The sequence below is a fragment of the Lissotriton helveticus genome, chromosome 5_1, assembly GCF_964261635.1.
Source record: "Lissotriton helveticus chromosome 5_1, aLisHel1.1, whole genome shotgun sequence".
Taxonomy (NCBI): domain Eukaryota; kingdom Metazoa; phylum Chordata; class Amphibia; order Caudata; family Salamandridae; genus Lissotriton; species Lissotriton helveticus.
The window spans coordinates 2,141,079,571-2,141,103,270 of record NC_136065.1 but is presented as its reverse complement, the minus strand read 5'-3'; the positions used below and the strand labels follow the sequence as shown (position 1 = coordinate 2,141,103,270).

The window sequence follows — 23,700 nt, the reverse complement described above, 5'->3', positions numbered from 1 at the left end:
GCCACTCTTTCCTCCTGTAATTCACCCTTTGCTCCTCTTGTATTTTGTTTGCTCACGATCGTCACTTTTGCCTCTTGTCATGTAACGTTTGCTTTTGTAATTTGTTCACTTGTAATCTTCTCCTCATGTATCATTGCTGTTCCTTTTGTGAAGCCTCTGACGCCTTCGGGGAAAGTCCGCGCGAGAGAAAAACGCATAAAATAAATAAATAAATAAACTCCTGCCCAGCCGACCCCCCTGGGCCCCGCTTCGCCCCCTCCCGAGTTTCCCCCTCAAGTCTGCTCCCCTCGTGCCCCGCTCCTTCCTCCCTTCATGCCCCGCCCCGCTCCTTCCGCTCCCCTCAGACGTCCCTACGCTCGCGCCTGCATACGTCACACGGCGGACGTGTTCTACGTCGTTGCTAGGGGCGGGTCAATGCATGGGCAGGCGCCCAATAGACAGAACGCGCCGCCGTGTTGACGTAGGAGTCACGTGGCGTGGACGCGTTGCTAAGGGTCTCGTCTCTGGCGTCGGCGCCTGGCCCTGTGGAGCCTTGAAGAGGAGGCGTCTCGGTGCCACCGAGGGGTCAGAGGTCACCGCGGGAGGAGCCCACGAGAGGGGGTCAGAGGTCACCGCGGGAGGAGCCCACGAGAGGGGGGGCAGAGGTCACCGCGGGAGGAGCCCACGAGGGGGGTCAGAGGTCACCGCGGGAGGAGCCCACGAGGAGAGGGTCAGAGGTCACCCACAGGTGGAGCCCACGAGAGAGGTTCAGAGGTCACCCACAGGAGGAGGAGCCACGAGAGGGGGTCAGAGGTCATCCACAGGAGGAGGAGCCCACGAGAGGGGGTCAGAGGTCACCGGGGGAGGAGCCCACGAGAGAGGTTCAGAGGTCACCCACAGGAGGAGGAGCCACGAGAGGGGGTCAGAGGTCACCCACAGGAGGAGGAGCCACGAGAGGGGGTCAGAGGTCACCCACAGGAGGAGGAGCCACGAGAGGGGGTCAGAGGTCACCGGAGGAGGAGCCCACGAGGAGAGGGTCAGAGGTCACCCACAGGTGGAGCCCACGAGAGAGGTTCAGAGGTCACCCACAGGAGGAGGAGCCCACGAGAGGGGGTCAGAGGTCACCAGAGGAGAAGCCCACGAGAGAGGGTCAGAGGTCACCAGAGGAGGAGGAGTCCACGAGAGGGGGTCAGAGGTCACCGGAGGAGAAGCCCACGAGAGAGGGTCAGAGGTCACCAGAGGAGGAGGAGTCCACGAGAGGGGGTCAGAGGTCACCGGAGGAGGAGCCCACGAGAGAGGGTCAGAGGTCACCAGAGGAGGAGGAGCCCACGAGAGGGGGTCAGAGGTCACCGGGGGAGGAGCCCACGAGTAGAGGGTCAGAGGTCACCAGGGGAGGGGCCCACGAGTAGAGGGTCAGAGGTCACCGGGGGAGGAGCCCACGAGTAAAGGGTCGGAGGTCACCCACAGGAGGAGCCCACGAGAGAGGGTCAGAGGTCACCCACAGGAGGAGTACAGCAGAGGGGGTCAGAGGTCACCCACAGGAGGATCCCACGAGAGAGGGTCAGAGGTCACCCACAGGAGGAGCCCACGAGAGGGGGTCAGAGGTCACCACAGGAGGTGCAAAGGTCAAGGCCATCCTTGGGTGTCATACCAGGAGGCCCCTGGGTGCAGAGGTCAGGACTATCATTGGGCGCAAGAACGACCCCGGGAGCATCCTTGGGTGAAGGAACAGGGGCCCCGGGCTGCAGGAAGCGCAGGAGCATCCTTGGGTGAAGGAACAGGGGCCCCAGGCTGCAGGAAGCACAGGAGCCTCCTTGGATGAAGGAACACGGGCCCCGGGCTGCAGGAAGCACAGGAGCATCCTTGGATGAAGGAACACGGGCCCCGGGCTGCAGGAAGCACAGGAGCATCCTTGGGTGAAGGAACAGGGGCCCCAGGCTGCAGGAAGCACAGGAGCATCCTTGGGTGAAGGAACAGGGGCCAGGGCTGCAGGAAGCGCAGGCGCATCTTTGGGTGAAGGAACAGGGGCCCCGGGCTGCAGGAAGCACAGGAGCATCCTTGGGTGAAGGAACAGGGGCCCGGGCTGCAGGAAGCACAGGAGCCTCCTTGGGTGAAGGAAAAGGGGTCCTGGGTTGCAGGAAGCACAGGAGCATCCTTGGGTGAAGGAACAGGGGCCCCAGGCTGCAGGAAGCACAGGAGCATCCTTGGGTGAAGGAACAGGGGCCATGGCTGCAGGAAGCACAGGAGCATCCTTGGGTGAAGGAACAGGGGCCCCAGGCTGTAGGAAGCACAGGAGCATCCTTGGGTGAAGGAACAGGGGCCCCAGGCTGCAGGAAGCACAGGAGCATCCTTGGGTGAAGGAACAGGGGCCCCAGGCTGCAGGAAGCGCAGGCGCATCCTTGGGTGAAGGAACAGGTGCTCCAGGCTGCAGGAAGCGCAGGCGCATCCTTGGGTGAAGGAACAGGGACCAGGGCTGCAGGAAGCACAGGAGCATCCTTGGGTGAAGGAACAGGTGCTCCGGGCTGCAGGAAGCACAGGAGTATCCTTGGGTGAAGGAACAGGGGCCCGGGCTGCAGGAAGCACAGGCGCATCTTTGGGTGAAGGAACAGGGGCCCCGGGCTGCAGGAAGCACAGGAGCCCCGGGCTGCAGGAAGCACAGGAGCCCCCTTGGATGAAAGAGCAGGGGCCCCGGGCTGCAGGAAGCACAGGCGCATCCTTGGGTGAAGGAACAGGTGCTCCGGGCTGCAGGAAGCACAGGCGCATCCTTGGGTGAAGGAACAGGTGCCTCGGGCTTCAGGAAGCGCAGGAGCATCCTTGGGTGAAGGAACAGGGGCCCCGGGCTGCAGGAAGCGCAGGAGCATCCTTGGGTGAAGGAACAGGGGCCCCGGGCTGCAGGAAGCACAGGAGCATCCTTGGGTGAAGGAACAGGGGCCCCGGGTTGCAGGAAGCGAGGCCCTGGTCGGAGCAGAGACATGTCCTTTGTGGACGAGGTCCTGGAGGGGACGCACGTCGACTCTCTCTGGAGGAAGTCTCAAGAGCTGCTGAGTGATGAGGTAAATGAGGCGCTGTACTGCATCCTAATCATGGAGAGGGGCTTGCACCAGGGTCGGAGTCACTAACATAAGGTTATTAACCACCTCACAATCGATGATTGCAGACAAGGCAGTGGTAGTAAGTTGTAAGAGGGGGCTATAGCAGGGTGTGGCCTACGTAGCTCCAGAAAGGGTGCATCCTTGTCAGATTTGGCAGCTAACTATTGACGGTGAATTTGGACTCTACTTAGGCTTATTATTTGGAAAAAATGTGTAGGATGTCCTGAAAACCTGCCTCAATACAGTCGTTTTCGACTGCTGTTGGACGTCCCTAGGCTAAAATATTTCACTCCACGTTATTTCCTACCTTGTTCAACATTTATATTTCTTCTCTGGCAGGGATTGCAGAACAACCGGGCTTTTAGATCATCTCTTATGCAGATGATACTCAGTTCATGTTCCCGATCGGCACGGATATAGTAGCGGAGAACGCACGGTTTGCCAAAGGTATGCTTGTAATCTCCAACTGGATGACGCAGAATTGTCTCCAGCTAAATCCAGGCAAGACCGAGATAATGCTAATGGGCAAAGCCGCAGCTAGTTGGTCGGATGACTGGTGGCCTGCCCAATTGAGAGCAGCCCCAGTCCCGACCCAATGTGTTAAAAACCTAGGGCTGAAACTTGATTAGCCTTTACCTATGAAAGAGCACATTGCCGCAACAACTAGCTCATGCTATTATAGCCTGCGTCTGCTGCACAAAATCCTCCCCTTTATGCCGACAACCCAGCGAAAAACCCTGGTCCAGGCTATGGTCATCAGCCGACTGGATTATGGCAATGCTCTGTTGGTAGGGTTTGGAGAGACCCTGCTGAACAAACTGCAGGTGATTCAAAACACTGCAGCTAGAATGGTATTGAATCGCCCAGTGGGCACCGCATTGGCTCCATTACTGCGTGAACTCTACTGGCTACCAGTGAGAAAAAGATCACACTTTAGGATCTGCTTTCTCACTTATACAGCACTTAAAGGAAGAGGCCCCAAATACCTCCAAAAGAGACTTAACAAATATGTACCTCATAGAAACCTTAGGTCGGGCGCAAGATCTCCTACAAATTCCACGCATAAGGCTGTGTCGCTCTGGAGGAAAATCCTTCTCGTACCTAGCTCCAAGGTACTGGAACGAGTTACCAGATTTCCTTTGCAAGATGAACATCTACAGCACATTCAGGAAACAGCTTAAAGCCTTCCTATTCTAGTTTCATTTGCTCCCATTTCAGCTGCAGGAATAATGCTAGGCAGCGCCGAGATGCCCCCGGGCGAGTCGAGCACTATACAAAAATAAATAAATAACATAACATGTTGTTGGGTGAAATCTCATAGCACCCACTTATTGCGAAACAGTCCTTTCGCTCTTACGGAAATGCATCTTTATCACAAAGGGTGTAGCTTCAGGGGAGTGTTTGGGGTGTGGCAGTCCCCATATAAACACATTTTTGACTTAGTGGTTGGGTATGAGGGCCAGAGTTGGGTCTGCTATCTCTGTATCGGTTTTTCTTATCCGAACGAAGCCAAGAATAAAATACAACATAGTGGCAATGGTAGCCAAGGTTACCAGTTTTATGAACACTCTTCCATCAACATCTTAAAATGTAATCCCTCCATGTTTAGTTTGTTTCTTTTTTTTCTCTGAATCCAGAAAAGCTGCCAGACCACCCCCATCTCTAGAATCGATGCAGCTATACAGGGACCTCATGGCCGAAACATTGGCACTCAGACTGAAACGAGCGTTTGCCCGAAGCTGGACCTCCACCCAGGACCACTGGGCCACCACCCAGGCTTAGCAGAGTTTCTTCAGCGGGTGGAGGGTGATGTCATCCGGGAGCTGGACAAGAACTGGAAAAGCCATGCTTTTGATGGCTTTGATGTGAATTGGTCAGAACAGAACCTAACGGTAAGCCACAGAGCGCCACCTGTAATTCAGGTCTTGCGACATGTGCAGTGCTGGTTATTACATATGTAAATACTCTGGATTTTTGTTCTGTTGCAAAGAACTGCACGTTAATAGTTTGATGCAGGATCACTTAAGGTTTCAAAGTGATTCTTCTCAGTTGGACAAAGCTGGGAAGGGCAGCCTTTCAGTTGTTTTCTGTGTTGGATGGGGTTAATCTACATGAATATTCTGAAATATTTTGCACAGCGCTGATAAGTCTTAGTAAGCAAACCTTTTCATAGGTTTACAACTGGTGTTTCTATTTCAGTCTGCCCATTGCCTTCAAAATTCTACTGCGATTCATCATGTAGCTTTAGAAAACGTACACTTCCAATGGTTTATAGACCACACCTAATTTTGTAGCACTTTTCCAGACTACTGAGCAAAGGGTTGGTACATAATTATGGTCTGGATCATACAAGTTGTGCTGTATTCTTCCAGATTGTTCTCACTTCTTAGTACTTTGTATCATAACACCTGTTTAATAATTCTTATTTTATTTTTTAAGTTAGCTCTTACTTCAACTTTGCTTCTCACTTAAATTGGGGGATGGAAATAGTGTTAACATCTTTTCCGATTATATCCTAAGGTACATGTTTCTGATTTACTTTTTAATGTCCAATCCGTGCATATGACGTCAACTGCCCTCTTGAAGTATTCTTTACAGAGTGGCGGCTCCTTGCTAAGTCGAAGGAGAGTTGCCCCACTCCTTTCAGCAGTGGAATTAATGAAAAACTAAAATGATAATCACTCGTAATTATTTTATTTGTTCCTGCTAATATGGTTGGCTGGGCTCTGACAGAGAGGGAGCTGCCGCCCATACTAGCCAGGCGGTACCTAGGTATGACAGCGAGGCATTGGCCTGTAGAGCGTAAATGTCTGGGCGGCACATAGAACGTGAAGCGTCTCCTAAGATACTTAGGCCCTGCCTTGTAGAGAGCACCGGGTGCCAGTGTAAGAGCCTTAAACAAAATCTGTTGGTCAACCGGGAGCCAGTGCAGATCCCGTAGAGTCTGCCTTACACTAGACCTGCCAGGATTACCCAGTAAGGCTCTCGCCGTCACGTTCTGGACAATCTGCAGCTTTTTTAGCTGATATGCCGGGAGACCAATGCACAAAGCATTGGCATAGTCCAGACGTGAAAGGATGCGAGCACGGGTCACCATTTCTTTAGCAATTTAGGCACGAGGGGAAGGAACTTCTTTAAGCGTTTCAGTGTGCCAAAGCACACACCGGCTAGTTTATTGATCTGAGGCAGAAATCTTAATTCCTCCCAGAACCAAACACCCAGATTTTTCGCCGGGCTCCCATTGAGTTAGGCAAGGGGTAACCCACCGGCCAGATGTCCTCTCTGAAATTCGGGGGGAAGGATCCATTGAGGAGCACCTCCGATTTCTCCTCATTGCATTTCAGTTGGCCCTGCGCTAATCATTTAAAAACTTCTGCATGACAGTTTTTGGCAATGGTTGGAGGGAAATCAGTTTTCTTCCACGTGAAGAGGAGCTGGGTATCATCAGCATAGGCTATGATCTTAGCACCTAGCTCCTCCGCCAGGTAAATAAGGGGTGTCATGTAGACATTAAACAGAAGAGGGCTCAATGTTGTAGCATGCGAGATGGCGCTACAAGACAGAGGCGCTTCAGGGCGTTGGACGAATGGAGAAGGGAGCTGGCACAGTGCGTACACTCGGAAACAGCAATGCAGCTGCACTATCACTCAACCACACCACAGCTGTGTCTTGCACTGTCACACTGCCAATGCACTGTACCACAGCCCATTATCGTCCAAACTGCAGCGGCACACTGCGCAGTCACACAGCTAGGGCTCTACATCCCAGGCCTCCTAAAGTTCATGTAAACTGGACTGAAGAGCAGCCGAGCTGGTGTTTTTATTGGGGCATTGCCTGTCTTTTGATAGTGTTGATGAACACAAGGAGACTAAACATCAAATACTCGAAGCACTGCCTGACATGATGGGGGAGTCAATCTCTGGGCCCTCCTCCGACTCGGTCTCCCTGGGGAATCCTCCATCTTGACTCTATAGCGCCTGGGATTGTTGGGTGGGGTCCGCTCTAGCTCCACTCCCCACCCCTGACCAAGTGCCGACAAATCCTGGCAGCAACACACTCAAACTCTCAAAAATTATTCGACACATGCTCATTGGAGGCTGAAAGGGTTTATTAAAAAATAAAACGTGTCTGTGAATTAACAGAATCAGCCAGGGTCGACCCAGCAAATGTTCAATAAGTGAGCACACAAAGCAAAAGGCAAAACGTCAGCATATTTCAGTGGAAATCACTTGGCATCTGAAACACAGGGAGTACACATGTGTAGGAAGCTGGGTTTCTGTTACAGTAACAACCCCCCCCCCCTTCCCACACACACACACGTTTTGCCAGATTTCCCTGGGTTCCTGCCAATCAAGTTCCCAGGACCTGTGTTCTTTCCCAAAACTGTACCTTGTACCCCCAATTGGCACCTCTCTGGCCACATCAGTCCCTCGTAAAAGGTACCAAAAGGCACTGTGGCCAGGGAAGGCCTCCAAGGGCTGCAGCATTTATTGTGCCACCCTGAGTGGCCCTGCACCTTAACACACACACACTGCCATTGCAGGGTGCATGTTTTGGTGCAGAACAAAGTGAAAAGTCGACATGGCACACTGCCTTGGCATAGGTCAGCCTCCCCTCTATCTTGGTGCACTATACCACTGGTGAGGGTACAGTTGCCTGAGCACTGTAACCCCGCAGTTTCTAAGTCCATTCTTAGACATTGTAAGTGCAGTGCTGCCATTAAGAGTATATGGTGATGGGAGTTTGTCATTACGATCTCCACCGCACCATAATGGCTATACTGAAAACTGGGAAGTTTGGTATCAAACTTCTCAGCACATTAAATCCACACTGATGCCAGTGTGGGATTTAATGAAAAATGCACTCAGAGGGCATCTTCGAGATTCCCCCTGAAAAACGAGCAGCCTCTGGTGGGTTCCCTGGTACACAACAGCCTGCCACCACAAGACATGTTTCTGGACCCCTGGGGTAGGAGCCTTCATTCGGTGAGCCCAGAAACAAAGTCTTTCCTCGGTGGAGGTGGTCACACCTTCCCCAGGCCAGGAAGAGCCATCTGTGGCAGGGGAACCTCAAAGGCCTTGCCGCCTTTGTAAAGCAACCCCCAGCCTCTCCTGCTATCAGGAGCAGGCCCCCTTCCTGTCTCACCTCCTTTTCGGTGGGAAGACAGGCGGGAAATATTAGCACAGCCCAGAAGGTGTGCCCACCTCTGCCCTCAGATAGGGGAGGCGGGGTACAGCCCACTCTTCAGGGCTCGCCAACTGGCAGATGGCAGGCACTCTCCAATCAGGACTAGAGAGTGTGCCCACTCCCCCACATAGGGTGAACACACTAAGGGTATAGTCACCCTAAGGTCAGTAGCTCATTGGCTACTGACCTCGAGCCCCCTAAAAATGTACAAATGTGGACTTTTAAAACTCCCCCTAAATACAGTATTTAGGGGGCAGCCCTGAACCAAGAAGATAGATTCCCGTAACCTAAGAAGAAGAAGGACAAAAGAAGACATCCAGCAGAGGAGACTGCAGAGAAGAACTGTCTTGGCCCCAGAACTTCCGGCCCATCTGAAGGTTTCCAGAGATTCTGGCCAAAAGTTGCCTTGTCCTGCAGCCAGCGACCTATAGAACCTCTGGGAGGACTGACTGCCTTCAACAAAGAACAGCGCTCCTGTGAACAGCAGCTCTGTTCAAAAGGAACTCAAAACACAGACTCTGTGCCTGCTGAGGACAAAGAAAACCAATGTCTTGAACCACCACTGCACCCGACGCCTATGGCCGGAATCAGAGTGGCCCACCGGTCCCAGCAAGCTCCCCCAGTGCTAAAGAGTCCAAGTCCACCGTGGGTTGACCCTTCCAGGACTCCCTGAAGTTGCCTGCAGCCAGTGCTTAATTTGTGCTGGTGCTTTCCTTAGCACCGGCACTTCTTTATCAGGGCCAGTCTACACCCCGCGTCACTCTGCACCATATGGCATTGTGGCATAGTATTTAAAATTACCTCACTGACTCCCACAGTCTGTGTTATTTGTTTCCAGAGTCCGTGAAGAGGGTTGCGGCGTTGAGCGTCAATAAAAAAAGATTCACCTTTGATTACCGTCCGGACTGTCCAACCATAATTTATCCAATATCCATATTCAGACGTTCGACCTTGATGCGCGTTGCGAATTTGCTGTCGCAGCAGTCGTGGCCCTCAGTTCAGAGTTGCCGGTGGGCAGAACACTGATTGGGCTGGGTTTGGTTCTCCGTGGTAGGGTCGTTGCGGCAGGCAGCGTGTGTAGCTTTTTTTCAAAATACTGCGCCCGGCACACCCACACCCAATGAGTCATCAGAGGTTCAGGTCAGGCTCAGCCCGGCGCCATCGAGGGCAGGGAGCAGCAGCAGCAGGCGGCAGCCTATCACTTAATAGAGACAGGCCAGTGCCCTGCCGCTTCCACCACAGTAACCGTAAGTAGCAACCATTGTTAACCAACGATGCTTTTTTTCTTGAGCATGAGACGTCACCGTGGTTGCTCCGGCTCAACATGAAGAATCGATGTTGCCTGCATCATTGAAATCTTACTGAAACATAAAAAGTCAGCACTTTAGATATTTCCAAATCTTTTGCTTTCAGGGCCTCGGGGTCGAGTGTTAACCACATCCATGCGGTGCATTTTCCCGCTGTGCGCTGGAAAATTCAAAAACCCACTTTACATGACGAGCTCACCTTGTCATGAGTGTACCAGAGGTACACCTCATGACGAGCTGAGCTCGTCATGAGCGTCGAAGGGGTTAATGACTGTAGTAATGCAAAAGAAAAAACGTCATCTGTGTGTCCCGTGGATTTTTACAGCCTGCTCTCTGTGGTGCGCAGCGGGCGCACAAACAAAAACACGGCCCTCTTCGGGGTCTAGTGCACCTAAAGCTTTCTTCCTTGGGCAGTCAAGATAGGCCGTGGGACTGCGGTAATGGTTAAATACAAGGCCCTGTCCGGCCCCTGCCCTTGCAGCCTCCTACGCTAGTCCTGACCCGGGCATGCATTGTGCTTGCAGTTGCACCGGCCGGCCTGCATGATTCATTGCTCAAGGCAGGGAGCAGGCCTCGTCTTTAACTCGTCACTTGCAGGTGGTTCACTTCACAGTTCACTTCATACGTATACTATGCAGCAAACTGCTTTGGCTGAAATATGCCTGCTTTGCTGGCCGGTCTTCATCCTGCTGCCTTAAGGTCCATCCCGGCAGCTTTTATGTCCCTGTGCTTTTGTCTGTGGATTTGTGTTTCTGCTGACTTGTGATTTGTTATTTTGGTCATTCCCTCGGTTGGTGCCTGCTTCTCTGGGTACACTGGCTGTTCCATTTCTCTTTTGGGTTTCTGGTGTCTGTTGGAGGTAAAATCGGTGTTATGGGGTTACCAGTTAGAAAATGAAGCGTTCATGCTGCGCTTTCAAGTGCCCACAGAAAGAAGAGAGGAAACAGATTTTAAAGTGAAAGAGACAGTCAATAACGAGATGAAAATATGGTTCTGTGATTTGATCACATGACGCAGTAAAGAGAAACTGTATGAACATATATACACACACTGTTTAAAGATGATACAGATTCAGGGAGGATTGGAGAAATAACTAATTATGTGATGTCTTTGAAAAGGTGACGGTCTTCTCAGTAGACAAACTACAACCCCGTCAGATATGGTGGCGTTTTCTCACTGCTAGGACATTTATTATTATTATTATTATTGTGTATTTTATATAGCGCGCAGCTACCCCAACGGGGTGTCCCGGCGCTTCTGAGTGAAAGCAGAGTGATAATCCGGGGGGGGTTAACAAAAGAGGAAAGTTTTTAGTGCCTTACGGAAGGGTAATTCTTCCTGAATCGTCCTAATTGCGATCGGGAGTTTGTTCCAGAGAGTTGTGGCACAGACCTGGAAGGTTTTACCTCCAGAACGTGCTTTCCTGAATCTTGGTATGGAAAGCAGATGTTGGGAGTTGGAACGGAGGTTCCGAGAGTTACAGTAAGGACGGATGCTAACAGAGAGGTAGGCCGATCCCCTACCCCTAGTTGCTCGATGGGCTAAGGTCATGGCTTTGAATGCAGCTCTTTGATAGATTGGTAGCCAATGTAATGCTCTGCGATGTGGCGAAATATGGGTGCGTAGGGAAACCCCACAGACCAGCCGAACCGCCGCATTCTGGACTGTCTGGAGCCGATGTAGCAGGCCCGCGGGCAACCCTAAATACAGGCCTTTCGCATAGTCCAGGTGAGATGTAATCAATGCCTGGACTATGGTTTTCCTGGTGTCACTGGGGAGATAGGTGATGAATTTCCTAATCATCCTGATCTTGGAAAAACAAGCGGCAGAAACCGTCTGTATTTGGTTACTAAAGGAAAGATTTGAGTCCCACTTGACCCCTAGATTTTTTACAGAGTCCTTAGGGACAGGGGGAAGGCTGAGTTCCTTTGGCCACCAGAGAGTTGCATCTAGAGGGGAGGGTTGATGGAAAAAGAGAACCTCCGTTTTCGCCGCATTCATGCGGAGGCCGTTATGGTCCATCCATTTTGAAATGTCCCGCAGACAATTCTTCAAAGGATCAAAAGTAGTTTGTGTGGCACTCTCATAGGAGAAAAGCAGCTGAATATCATCTGCATAGGAAGTAGCTATAATGCCCGACCTAGCAATGAGTTCGGCCAGAGGAGAAAAATAAACATTGAACAATAGTGGGCTCAAAGCCGAGCCTTGAGGGACACCCCATTTCAGGGTACGGCTAACAGAAGTAAAAGGGTGAGTATAGACTGCCTGGGTGCGATTAGACAAAAAAGAGGTCAGCCACTCCAGGGCCTTCCCCTGAATGCCCTTCGACCGAAGACGGTCAATCAGGATGGGGTGAGAGACGGTGTCGAATGCTGCCGACAAGTCGAGCAGCACCAGCACCGCTCTGGAACCCCCATCCAGTTTCCACCGCACAGAGTCGGCCATTTCTATAAGGGCTGACTCAGTACTATGGCACTTTCTAAAACCATGTTGGGATTCATGAAGTAGACCGTGGGATTCAAGAAAACCTGCCAGTTGTTGCTGCGCTAGCTTTTCAAGGACCTTGGCAGGGGCTGGGAGCAGAGAGATGGGTCGATAGTTCACCGGCTCATTAGGATCTGTATTAGCTTTCTTTAAGATAGGGACCAGTTGGGCATGTTTCCAAGACTCCGGGAAAATTCCGGTTTTGAGCGAGTCGTTCCAGATGTAGTTGAGGAAGGGATTAAGAAAAGAGGCCAATGATTTATATTGCTTGGCTGGCCAAGGGTCAAGTGGTGAGCCGGAGCGGCATCTAGACAATTCCATCAGTGAGTGTTCCAGTGAGATTGCCTCAAAGTCTGAAAAGGTGGAGGAAGACTCGATGCAGTCAGGTAAAGACGTAGCACTCCCTAGATCATTATTCTTGGGGAAGGTGTCATAGATCTTCGCGATCTTGTCTTCAAAGAAGTCAGAGAGGCGGGAGCAAAGGGCCTGAGAGACTGGAAGACACTGTTTAAGAGCCAAGGGATCTGTGAAAGTCTTCACTGTGTTAAAAATTTCCCTGGCCGAGCCATGCGCTTTATTAATTTTCTCCTCCAGGTAACGTTTTTTATGCTCAATTATTTTCCTACGGTATTCTTTGAGGGCCAGTTTATATTTAAATTTTGTGTCAGTAGCATAGGATGACCTCCACCGGCGCTCCAACAGCTTACAAGAAGATTTATATTTGCGTAGCTCGTCGGAGTACCATGGGGCGGAGGGAGCTGCTCGAAAAGTTTTAATCGGTCGCATAGGAGCGAGCGAGTCAATAGCAGAGGTGATCCAGCAGTTGAGGTTAGTCAGGCGTGAATCTAAATCAGGGGCGTCTTTGGGAGTGGTATTTACAAGATGTAGGGCAACACTGCCAGGGGAGATCTTACTCCAATTACGTCCTACCGCCTTAGGGGGAATTCTAGGTCTCACATGCTGGCAAAAGTGAATAGTAAAAGGGATAAAAAAGTGATCCGACCAAATCACCGGATAGGGATCCTCAATCAGGATGTTAGAGAAATTCGAGCAAACAAGATCAAGAGTATGACCAGCTTTGTGCGTAGGTTGAGAAACCAGTTGGCTTAATCCAGCATCTTTTAAAGTAGAAAGAAAGTTAAGGCAAAGCTTGTCAGAAGAGTCCTCTGCGTGTAAATTTAGGTCTCCTAATAAGGTAAAATTGGCATAGCGTAAGCTAGCCTGAAGGACATAATCCAAAAATATAGCCAAGTAGGAAGCCTTAGATTTAGGAGGGCGATAGACCAGTAGCCCTGTCAGTGTGGTGTGTTCAGCTAATTTAATACAGAAGGGAAGGGCTTCAATCAGTTCAATTTGTGTGTAAGGGAAGGAAGAGATAGTCCATTGGGATCTATAAATAATAGCTACCCCACCTCCCCGGTTGCGACCCGCTCTGTTGGCGCATAGGATATTATATTCCGGGGGAATGGCCAGGCATAAAGACGGATTAGATTCATCCTCCAGCCATGTTTCCGTAAGAAAAAGTAAATCCCAGTTATTGTCCATCAGAGACTGGGCGATATCGAGAGAATGTTTAGGCAGGGAGCGGCAATTAATTAGGCCAGCCTTAATGGAGAAATTGCTGGTGTCTTTAGGGGCCTGAGACGGCGGCTGATCAAAGGGGCAAGGGACCAATGTGTCATTCAACATATTGCAAGGTATGCCCAACTCTGGATATAGGGCTAAGTCCCTTTGAAGAGAAACAGTGAGAGCACAACATTTGTGTTGTAGCGATAAAAGAGACTCCTTACTATATGTGTTGAGGCAAGATGTTGGGGTATCCACAGAGTACCTGGCCTCGGCCGCGTCCTGATCGCGGACGGGCGCAGACGGGCAGGACTCTGGCACGACTCCGACGCAGATCCGGCGCGTCCGCTGAACGCGTACGCTGCGCGGAGTCATGACCGTTGCCTTTTATGCTGGTGACTGGACGCTTCCCCTACCCAAAATGGCCGCCGCGCTTCTGCCAATTCGAGGGAGAGCCTCCCAGCCCCAAAATCGACCGAGGTAGGCTCAGGGAGCAAGGCAGTGCGGGGAAAAACAATTTAGGTAGGATACCACGTCGGGAATAAAATTATGAGCAGGTAAAAACGATGTGCAAAGTGCAAAGAAATCAAGCGCTTTGTATAAAATGCGGCGCTAATAGGAGCAGTAAAATATTTTAAATAGTCACAGTGCACAACAACCTCCCGGCTTCCGCCTCAGGAGGGACTCACACACTCACTCAGAAAGGGCGAAATCTTGCGAGGGGAGTGCCTTTTATGCTGGTAACTGGACGCTTCCCCTACCCAAAATGGCTGCCGCGCTTCTGCCAATTCGAGGGAGAGCCTCCCAGCCCCAAAATCGACCGAGGTAGGCTCAGGGAGCAAGGCAGTGCGGGGAAAAACAATTTAGGTAGGATACCACGTCGGGAATAAAATTATGAGCAGGTAAAAACGATGTGCAAAGTGCAAAGAAATCAAGCGCTTTGTATAAAATGCGGCGCTAATAGGAGCAGTAAAATATTTTAAATAGTCACAGAGTCACAGTGCACAACAACCTCCCGGCTTCCGCCTCAGGAGGGACTCACACACTCACTCAGAATTATTTAAACAGTAATATTGTTTTGGACATGTTGCAAAAATCTATTCTATTGTGAATGACCATTAGTTTGTTCAGTTAAATGCTTGCTGCCACTACACATGCGTAAGGCATGCTGGGAACAAGTGTGAATTCTAATAGAGCTGAACTAATGCCTTCATTCTCAAAAGGTGAATAAATAAAGCGACTTTTACATTAGTGGAGTGGTGTGGCTCACTGGTTAGAGGCGGCAGACCCGTAAGCAGAGAACGGCCCGGGACCAGGGTTCAATTCCCGACGCGGCAGGGTCGTGGACCAGGGTCAAAACGGACTCGATAATTCTCGCCTCGGTGCCTACTCTAACCAGGGAACACACTCGGCAACTCTGGGCATTAAGCTTGCCTCATCTCTACAACGGCCCCCCACAGACGCCGGGGATGCCTGGTTTCACCTTGGAGACACCCAGAAAGGGACCATCTCACAGGGAAAACCAGAACGGGTTCCCCAGCGGTCTTCAGCGCCTAGATACTCCTTGGAGTCGTAGTGCGCTTTACAAGTACACCCACATTTACCCACATTTACATTTACATTAGTGGAAATTATTAAGTACATTGCTACAAAATGGCAAGAATTTGAAGCGAACAGAATCGAAAAATCATTTTATTATTCAGTCTGTGTGCGCACTTTCTTTTCAGTAATTCCACAAATGTTTCTTCTTTAAGCTCACATTTAATTTCACTTCCAGCCTCCTAGTCCTGGCCCGGAGTATTGTACTTGCACAAGGTGCCCGGTGCAGGAAACATGATTGCTCAGGGCAGGCCTTAGACTCCTCACTCAGTGATTCACTTCACAGTCTCTTCCTATGTATGAAGTGAACTGTGAAGTGAACCACTGAGTGACGAGCCTGAGACCAGGCCTGCCCTGAGCAACCACGCCTCCGGCGCCGGGTACCGTGTAAAAGTACAATGCCCTTAATGGCATTGATCTGTTTTTAGGTCTCACGCCTAGCGATGCACTGCGGAGTCCGGGGTTCTGAAATGGACCCTGGAATTGTACGCGCTCGTGCGTGTGTTTTTTGTTTGCTCTTCTCTTATTGGGCTTTCAGTGCGTGTATTTTTTTTAACAGAGCACGCAATAGTCCAAAGGCGGGCTCATTTAATCCGCCCACGGCCTATTGGTGTCTGTTACGCGCACCAAAGCCCATATGTTTTCAATATCGTGCCCAGACCCGGGCGCGATAATTGAAAATATATGCCTCGCAGTGGCGCGCACCCGCGCACCACTCACGGGTGTGTTTTTTTTTGGGTTTTTTGTTTGGTTGTATCTAAATTTGGCTCCACTGGTCCAACTAGTTATACCAATTAGCGCCCGAGTGGTGAGCGAACATGAGAGGAAGAGGGAGGTGGAGCCAACAGGGGCCGCGCCCTCCCGGTGAGTCAGGCGTTCTGGCACACACCGGCCGGCTCTGGAGTGCTCGAGGTGGGCGCTGTCCCGGTATGAGGAGCCCACAGGAAGGTGACCGGGTGTCTCCATGAGGACAGTGTGCTGTGCGGCGCAGCCCCCCAGGCCTTCAGCGTCGGCGGCCCATGGCTCCGAGGCGCGCGCTCCCTCTGAGCAGACCTCCTGCCCGGCGCGAGCGCAGCAGCCCTATGTGTACTCTCTGGCCCGAAGCAGGTGCTTCGCCGCCGTGCGAGGGCTTTTCAGATGTGCACCTGTGCAACCTGTTTTTCCGGTGGAAACTTTTCTTCGTCCAAGGAGGTCCCCGAGCTTAGGAGTCGCTGCGGACCGGCCAGAAGGGCGCCCGGGTCAGGGCGGAGAGTGCACGATACCCTTGCAGGCTGTGGATCACCGCAGACGACGCGCTGAGTTACTGAGGGGAGCCCCGTGCCCCATTGACCCCTCTGCTTGCTGTTTGAGGTGGGCAGGGTGGTTTCATTGGAAGTTTTGGACCACAGGCTCGCCTTGGACCGAGGCGGCGGCGGGTCAGTAGAAGCATGTCTGCCCTGCACTGGGACGCCGGCTCGGAAGGCTTAACTCGGAGTATTAGTGGAGGCCACAATGGAGGAAAAGGAGAACTGCCTGAGCCCTGCAGCCCAGGACCTGGTAAGGAAGGACACGGTCACCCGGGAGAATGCGAGGGGCCTGTGAGCAGGCTGCTCTCTTACATTATCAAGTGTGACTAGTGCTTCTCTGCGGAGAGGCCACAGCCCCTGGGTAGGCCTCCACTAAGGATAAAGGCTCTCCTTCTGCAGGTGGTGTGGTTGAGGTGGTTTCCCTGCAGGTTGTCTCTCTATAAGTATTATTGATACTATCCTTCCAGTAGTGCTGCGGGTGTATATTGTGCAGTGCTGTGGGTCTATATTGTGTAGTGTTGTGTGCACTTCCTGTAGTGCTGCTGAGGCTGTCCAGTCCTGCAGTGCAATGAATGTCAGTCCTGTAGTGTACTGAAGTTGTCTCATTTGTAGTATTACAGAGGCCTGAGTGTCTCTCTTCCTTAGTGAGGTCGACTCTCCTTTAGTGTGGAATTTCCCTGCCTGTTGCTCCTGTGTTTCCGGCTGCATTGGGGCTCTTCAGTTGAGCTGAGGACACACTCGTGCAGTGCTAAAGGGGCGCTTCTTTTATCGCTGCTGAGGCTGTCACGTCTAGTGCTGCTGAGGACACGCTTCCAGTGCTGCGGGCGTCTCTCCCGTGGCGCCAAGCATGGCCCTTCTGCTGCACTAGGAGATCTCTCGTGAGGTTGTTAGGGTGACTGTACTGTAATGCTGGGGCAGAGGGGTGTAATATAGGGCGGGGCAGGGGTAGTTTTTCTTGAATTTCAGGAGCAAGGCTGTGCAGTGCCCCACGTCATCTGTCACTTCGCCACTGCCCTTGTTTTTATCGCACTGTTTGCTTCATGCGGCTTGAAGTTTAGTTTTCCCGTTTAGAACTAGAGGTTTTGAAATCCCAACGTGTTGCAGGCAAGACGCACTCTCTCTCCTAACCCTCTGCAAAAGAAATTATAGCACATGCCCTGGAATTTGAAATGCAATAGGTCTCGTATTTGCGAGAGTTTAAGCTATTGGCATTGTCAATAACGATGCCTTTTATTTATCTTTTTTATAAATAAAAAGCATCGTCATTTACAGGGCTAATGGCCCAAACTCTCGTAAATGCGAGACCTTTTGCATTGCAAATGCTTGTTTTGTTTATGTTGAGGATTCATTTATGATGTAGCAATGCACTACATGGTTGAAATTCTCAATATAAAAATGCAGGATGCAGTCAGTCTGGGACCTGGGTCATTCGCATGTCTTCAGCTACTCTTTACAGCAGAATGTGTGGATGAGAAAATAAAAAGCTGTGTTGAAGGAAAGAGACTGTATGATTGTCAGACATTCAGGTGCACGCAGAATCGAGTGCTTTGGACTTGGAGCTACCTCTGCAGTTTGGTCACCTTTATTGCCCAGTTTGTCCTATCTATCCCACCTCTAGAGATGCACGTTAATAAATAAGAAATATACCGAAGAAACTTTAGGGAGTGGTAGTAGGGTACAAGAGAGGTGAGTTAGACAAAGAGCTAAAGTAGAAAGAGGTTAGTAAGAGAGAACTCGAGGCAGAGAGAAGTAGTGAAAGACGTGGCAGGTAGAATGTGAGCTGTTACAGTACGAGAACTATATATGGGTGCAAGCTAGAGCAATCAAGGTGAGGAAAAGAAAGAGGTCAAATGTGAAGTGAGGCGTAGAATGATAAGTCAGGTGTAGAGAGGTAGAAAGAAAGGTAGAAAAAGAGTGCTGAAGGGCAGAAAGAGGAGATGAAAGATAGGAGCTGACACAAAAAGACAGCTGAGGTAGTGAAAGAGAGCTGAAAGTGAAACAAAGCTACAGAGTGGTTTAGGTAAAGAGGTAGAGAGTAAGAGGTGAGACATAAAAGTTCATAAAGAGAAGAAGCAGTAGAGAGATGGTTGTTGGTGAGGAAGGGAGAGTGGATTGAAACTGGGAAAGGGGCATAGAAAGATGAGAGAGGGGCAGAAATAAAGAGGTAGAAAAGGAGAGGTGTAGTAAGAAAGAAGTAAGACAGTGAGAGAGGTGAAGGAAAGAGTGGTCATTTTTAGGATAACACTCTGAAAATTGTTACAGCGCCACTGGCCTGGGTGCTTTCGTTTGGCATTTTCTTGCTTTCTGGCCTGTGTGCCTTTGTGTGACATTTCCATGCTACCTGGTCTGAGACTAAGTACTCATGTGTGACATTTCCATGCTTCCTGGTCTGAGACTAATTGTGAGAAAGTGGCTCTATATATACTGGACAATAAGGCAGTACAGTGTGTATAGCGCCCACAAACCCCAAAGGTATAACAGAGGTTAAAGTCAGAAATGACCTTACTCTCCAAAGTGGTAGCTTGGTCGAGCAGTAAGGCAGTACCAGAGGACAGTGCAAAGCATTTGTTGTACACACTCAGTCAGCAAAAGGTTTCACACACTCAAGAACTGAACTCCAGGCCAATTGTTGTTATATCCTCAGATATAGTTGTTTTATTTTTAGAACCAACAGTTATAAAAATATACTTTTCAAGTTACGAGTACTGTCATGTAAATACTTTGCAGAGGAGCAAGTTTGTACACACAATAATTACAGGATAGCTAATAAGCAATACAGTTCTGAAACACACTCTAGCATTGAGCTCAATGGGTTTTCATAGGAAAGTACAGTTGATTACTTTATGGATTACTTTCGTAGTTCCAGGACTAGATCCTAGATTCAGTCCTGGGTTCTAAGCTGAAACCAGATTAGCAAAAACGTTTTAGTTCCAGTGATGATTTTTCCTGAATATAAAGCTGTTTTAAAAGTTCACACTTAGAAACTTTTCGAGGTGATTCTCACAATGTTATTCAACGGGAGGAAATTCAGGTTACAGGTAAAGTACGATTGCGTTACTTTTGTAACCCAGCACTAGTCTCCTAGGGCCAGCACTGGGGGCTTAACTCAAAACAGGTAGGTAATTGCGTTTCAGTATTTCGTACGATTTTTAAAGAATATTTGCAGTTTTCAAAAGTAGACACTTAGAAGAAATTTCATAGAAAAGCAGACAATGGGTTCATATGGAGAAAATACAGGTTACTAGTAAACCCACTAGGGATTACTTCTGCGGTTCAGTGCTGGGCTGAAAGGTACAGTACTGGCTTCTCTCCTGATCACAGGTGAGTATTTTTGAATTCGGACTTTGGCTGATTTTATAGGAATATTTTCAGTTTTCAAAACTTCATACTTAGAAAATTTTCGAGTCAAAACCGGTCAATGTTATCCAATGGCAGGTAAGTGAATTACTCGTTTCTAGGTGAGTACTTGGTTGGTGAAGTTAGGGTTCGGGCATAGACTCAGGGGTCCCCCGGAGTCAGGTGAGTACAGTTAGTTCAGTCCCAGCGGCGCAGGGGCGGCCGGGTGCAGAGGTAGGTAGGCTCAATGTTATCCAATGAGGGTAAGGGGGCCTTCAGTTGGTGGCTGCTGGCTAGCAGGCCACGCGGCTCTGGGAGCTGGGCTCCTGGTCACTTGCTCAAGGCAAGTAGGGAAGTAAGATAGGACAAAGAGGTCACAGCCAGCGGGACTCGGGCGGCTGGGTGCAGGGTGCTTTTGAGCCGTTGGGCGCTCAATGTTATCCAAAGAGGATCTTGAAAAGGGAACAAAGGCTGCAGGCTCGGGGACGGAGACTCTCCAGGGGCGACCATCACTTCGAGAGGTAAGTTGGGGTCTTGGAGCACGTGTAGGTACCGAGGTGAAGCCCGGGGTCGTGCTTCACCTCGCCTCTTCCACCTGAGGGGTGGAGTTGGTAAAGGTTGGCACACCTTCCTTTTGCTGCCAGACTTCCCTCCAGAGTGGGGGTAGAATGGGTGGGGGGCCAGTTGCTCGGTACAGCAAATGGTTTGGGGAAGCTCTCAGAGGCGGTATGCCTTTGAAGCTTCCCCCTGTCCTTCCTGGGGGAGGAGACATAGCACCTCGCCCAGGATGTGCATTGTTGCAGGCCCAGGAGAGCGGGGGGCTCTCCACCCAGGGGTCCAGCAACATGTCTGCTGTGTGGCAGCCTCTGCAGCCACTTAGCCCAGACGTGGATTGTACGTTCGGGTTTTGGAGGGCATCTCTAAGATGCCCTCTCGTGCATTTTACATTAAATCCCACACTGGCATCAGTGCGGGTTTACTGTGCTGAGAAGTTTGGTACCAAACTTGTCAGTCTTCACTGAAGCCATTATGGTGCTGTTGAGTTCGTAAATGACAACCTCCCAGCACCATATACTCTTAAATGGCAACACTGCACTTACAGTGCCCAGGAATGGCCCTGGGTTCATGCACCTGTGCCCTCACCTCTGGCATAGAACACATAACAACCAGGAGCTTCATAGAACTAGCATTAGAACCCACAACAACCAAAAGCAACATACATGATGCATAGGATATTCAGGAGGGAAAAAGGACCAGGCACGTAACGTATCAGAGGCACCTTCAGAGGTGCAACACAGAATAACTCTCAGGAATCACATTAGCATGAGCTCACAACTTTCACCAGGCCACCTGGCCTCTCTGGGGCAATGTCAGGACAGGCTGCAGGTAGCCAAGAACAAACCTAAACGTGGCAGCTGCCCACGAAGTGCTGGGCAGCTGTAGATGAAGAGGCCAACGTGGGAGCCTCGCAGGCTCTGATGAACAAACGCAAAATGGTGGAGCCTCTCTGGCTCGAACACAAAGATACTGGGGCTGAGCCTCGCTGGCTCGGGAGAACAAATGCCAACGGTGGTGCCTCTCAGGGCTCGAGAAACAACTGGGCCGCCTTTGAGCCTCTCGGGCTCATGAATAAACGTGGGGGGGGGTTGGTGGAGTCCCTCTCGGGGGACTCGCGATCGCGAACTGCCCCCTGAGCCTCTCGGGCTCCGACTCAATAGGTGGAGTCCCTCTCGGGGGACTCGGCATCAGGGGAGGCCCCACGGGCCTCTGAGCACCCAGGCACTCGCGCTGGAGGGGAGGGGCGTGCACCGGCACTGTGCCCCGACGCCCCTCCTCTCCTTTACTGCACTCACCTGGTCTGGGGACGCGCCGGTCTCTTCTCGCTCTCCGGGGCTCTCCCTCGCTCCTGGGAGCCTCGGGGGGGAGATGGCAGTTTCTCGGGGGAAAGGCAGGAGCGCGGAGTAGGCTCCCGCCGCTCCCTGCCTCGTCGCGCTTCGGCGGCCGGATTCCCAATCTCTTCGGGCTGGCAGCCAATAACGGCCCGGCCCGGGGAACACGACACAAGGGAATCCCGGGCCGGCAGTCAATCCTAGCCCGGCCCGGGGAGGACGTCACAAGGGGTCCCGGGCCAGCGGCGGTGAACTCGGGGGGATGACGAGGGGTAGGCTCCCTCGAGAATGCGAAAAATAAGAAATAAAGCGAGGTAGGCACTCGCTGGGGGTCCCAGATATCTTCACGGGATGGGCAAATGCCAGGTGGGCACCGGCTTGACAAACAAAGCGCTCTCAGCGCTGCAGCAGAAATGAAGCACTCCCAAGCGCTAGAAGGCAAGAACCAGCGCTCCCAGGCTCTAGGTAGGAGGAGCAGTGCTCCCAAGCGCTGGGGGCCAAAGGAAAGCGCTAGGCACGCAGAAAACAGCAAAGTCCTTCAGGGGTCCAGGACCTCAGTAGTCCAGGGGCTGGGCAGGGCCCCTGGGCCCAAGCAGAATCATGCCCCTGGTAGATTCGAGTTGAGAACAAGAACCTTTTAGAAGAGGTCACAGCCTCTTTTTATGCATGAAATTCCTTTGTCTAAAGGTGCAGGGTGGGGGAGAAACCAGTCGCAGCTGGTTTTGGGAGTACTTTGTTTTCCCAAGCCACCCTTTCAATTCACCACGCAGGCTAGGGTCATCAGACGCACCCCAGGGGGTGGAGCCAGCATTGTGTGGGAAAAGCCCGGCCCTATTCAGGACCCAGGCGCAGCCCCTCCCTCACATCAGCATGTTAATCTCTCCATTCACCACCGGGGCAGACCCACACAGACTCCTGGAGCCAGGCTCCCCAGCCAGCTTCGGCCAATCACGCGCCAGCATACTTTTCTGCGCACACACACACCCATGTCTAGACGTGGCACTTCCTCACTAGACACTTACATGCCGCATACATCATCTCGAAGCATTCAATGACACATTATTGGTTCAGATGCTCCGTCCATCACCACCCCCTTTTGTACCGCTTTTGGCCGCCATAAGTGTGGCAGGGTATGCTCAGACGTGAGTCCCTTGCTCACTTTGCCACTGGATTCAAGCAAGCCGGGCTGAAGACGGCTGGAATGCCAGAAACCGGTCCTCGGAAGCTTGTTTCCGGTCCAGGGAAGGCATGGCTTGGCAGTTTGGGCTGGACTGTTCCCATGAGGCACAGGGTCAGACTGATTTGTATATAGCCATTTCTGAACTGGGGTGGCAGAGTGGGCTAAAGAACGGTGATGGATCAGGCCCAGATCTCTTGACTGGGTGTGAGTGTTTGATTGGTTCAGATGCTCCGTCCATCACCACCCCCTTTTGTACCGCTTTTGGCTGCCAAAAGTGTGGCAGGGTATGCTCAGACGTGAGTCCCTTGCTCACTTTGCCAATGGATTCAAGCAAGCCGGGCTGAAGACGGCTGGAATGCCAGAAACCGGTCCTCGGAAGCTTGTTTCCGGTCCAGGGAAGGCATGGCTTGGCACTTCGGGCTGGACTGTTTCCATGAGGCACAGGGTCAGACTGATTTGCATATAGCCATGTCTGAACTGGGGTAGCAGAGTGGGCTAAAGAACGGTGATGGATCAGGCCCAGATCTTTTGACTGGGTGTGAGTGTTTGATTGGTTCAGATGCTCCGTCCATCACCACCCCCTTTTGTACCGCTATTCAGGACCCAGGCGCAGCCCCTCCCTCACATCAGCATGTTTTATTTATTTATTTATTTATTTATTTTATTTAAGAGGTTTTATATAGCGCTGGCTGGACCCAGGAGTATCAGAGCGCTTTACAAGGTGTTTCCATACAGGTACAGTGTGTATAAGCACAGACAACGGAATAATAAAAGAACAAGTCCACATAGGATACA

The 23,700-nt window shown here is 51.2% G+C and overlaps 1 protein-coding gene across 9 annotated transcripts in view; it reads left to right on the top strand.

The window, feature by feature from the left end:
• The first annotated feature begins 409 nt into the window (after positions 1-409).
• Positions 410-23,700, top strand: part of LOC144756423 (cytoplasmic dynein 2 intermediate chain 2-like) — a 98,792-nt gene continuing 75,501 nt past the window's right edge. The window contains exons 1-4 of one of the 9 annotated variants that reach the window (XR_013595148.1): positions 410-1,324; positions 1,436-3,032; positions 3,411-3,518; positions 4,709-4,842. Coding sequence is in view for 6 of the 9 variants with exons in the window: in XM_078646255.1 (XP_078502381.1) it covers positions 419-1,033; positions 4,709-4,963 (870 nt within the window). In the remaining 3 variants the exon portion in view is untranslated. Of the gene's footprint in view, positions 3,033-3,410; positions 3,519-4,708; positions 4,964-23,700 lie in introns of those variants that run through there. The other 8 variants (XR_013595147.1, XM_078646256.1, XR_013595146.1 and 5 more) reach the window with 8 other exon arrangements.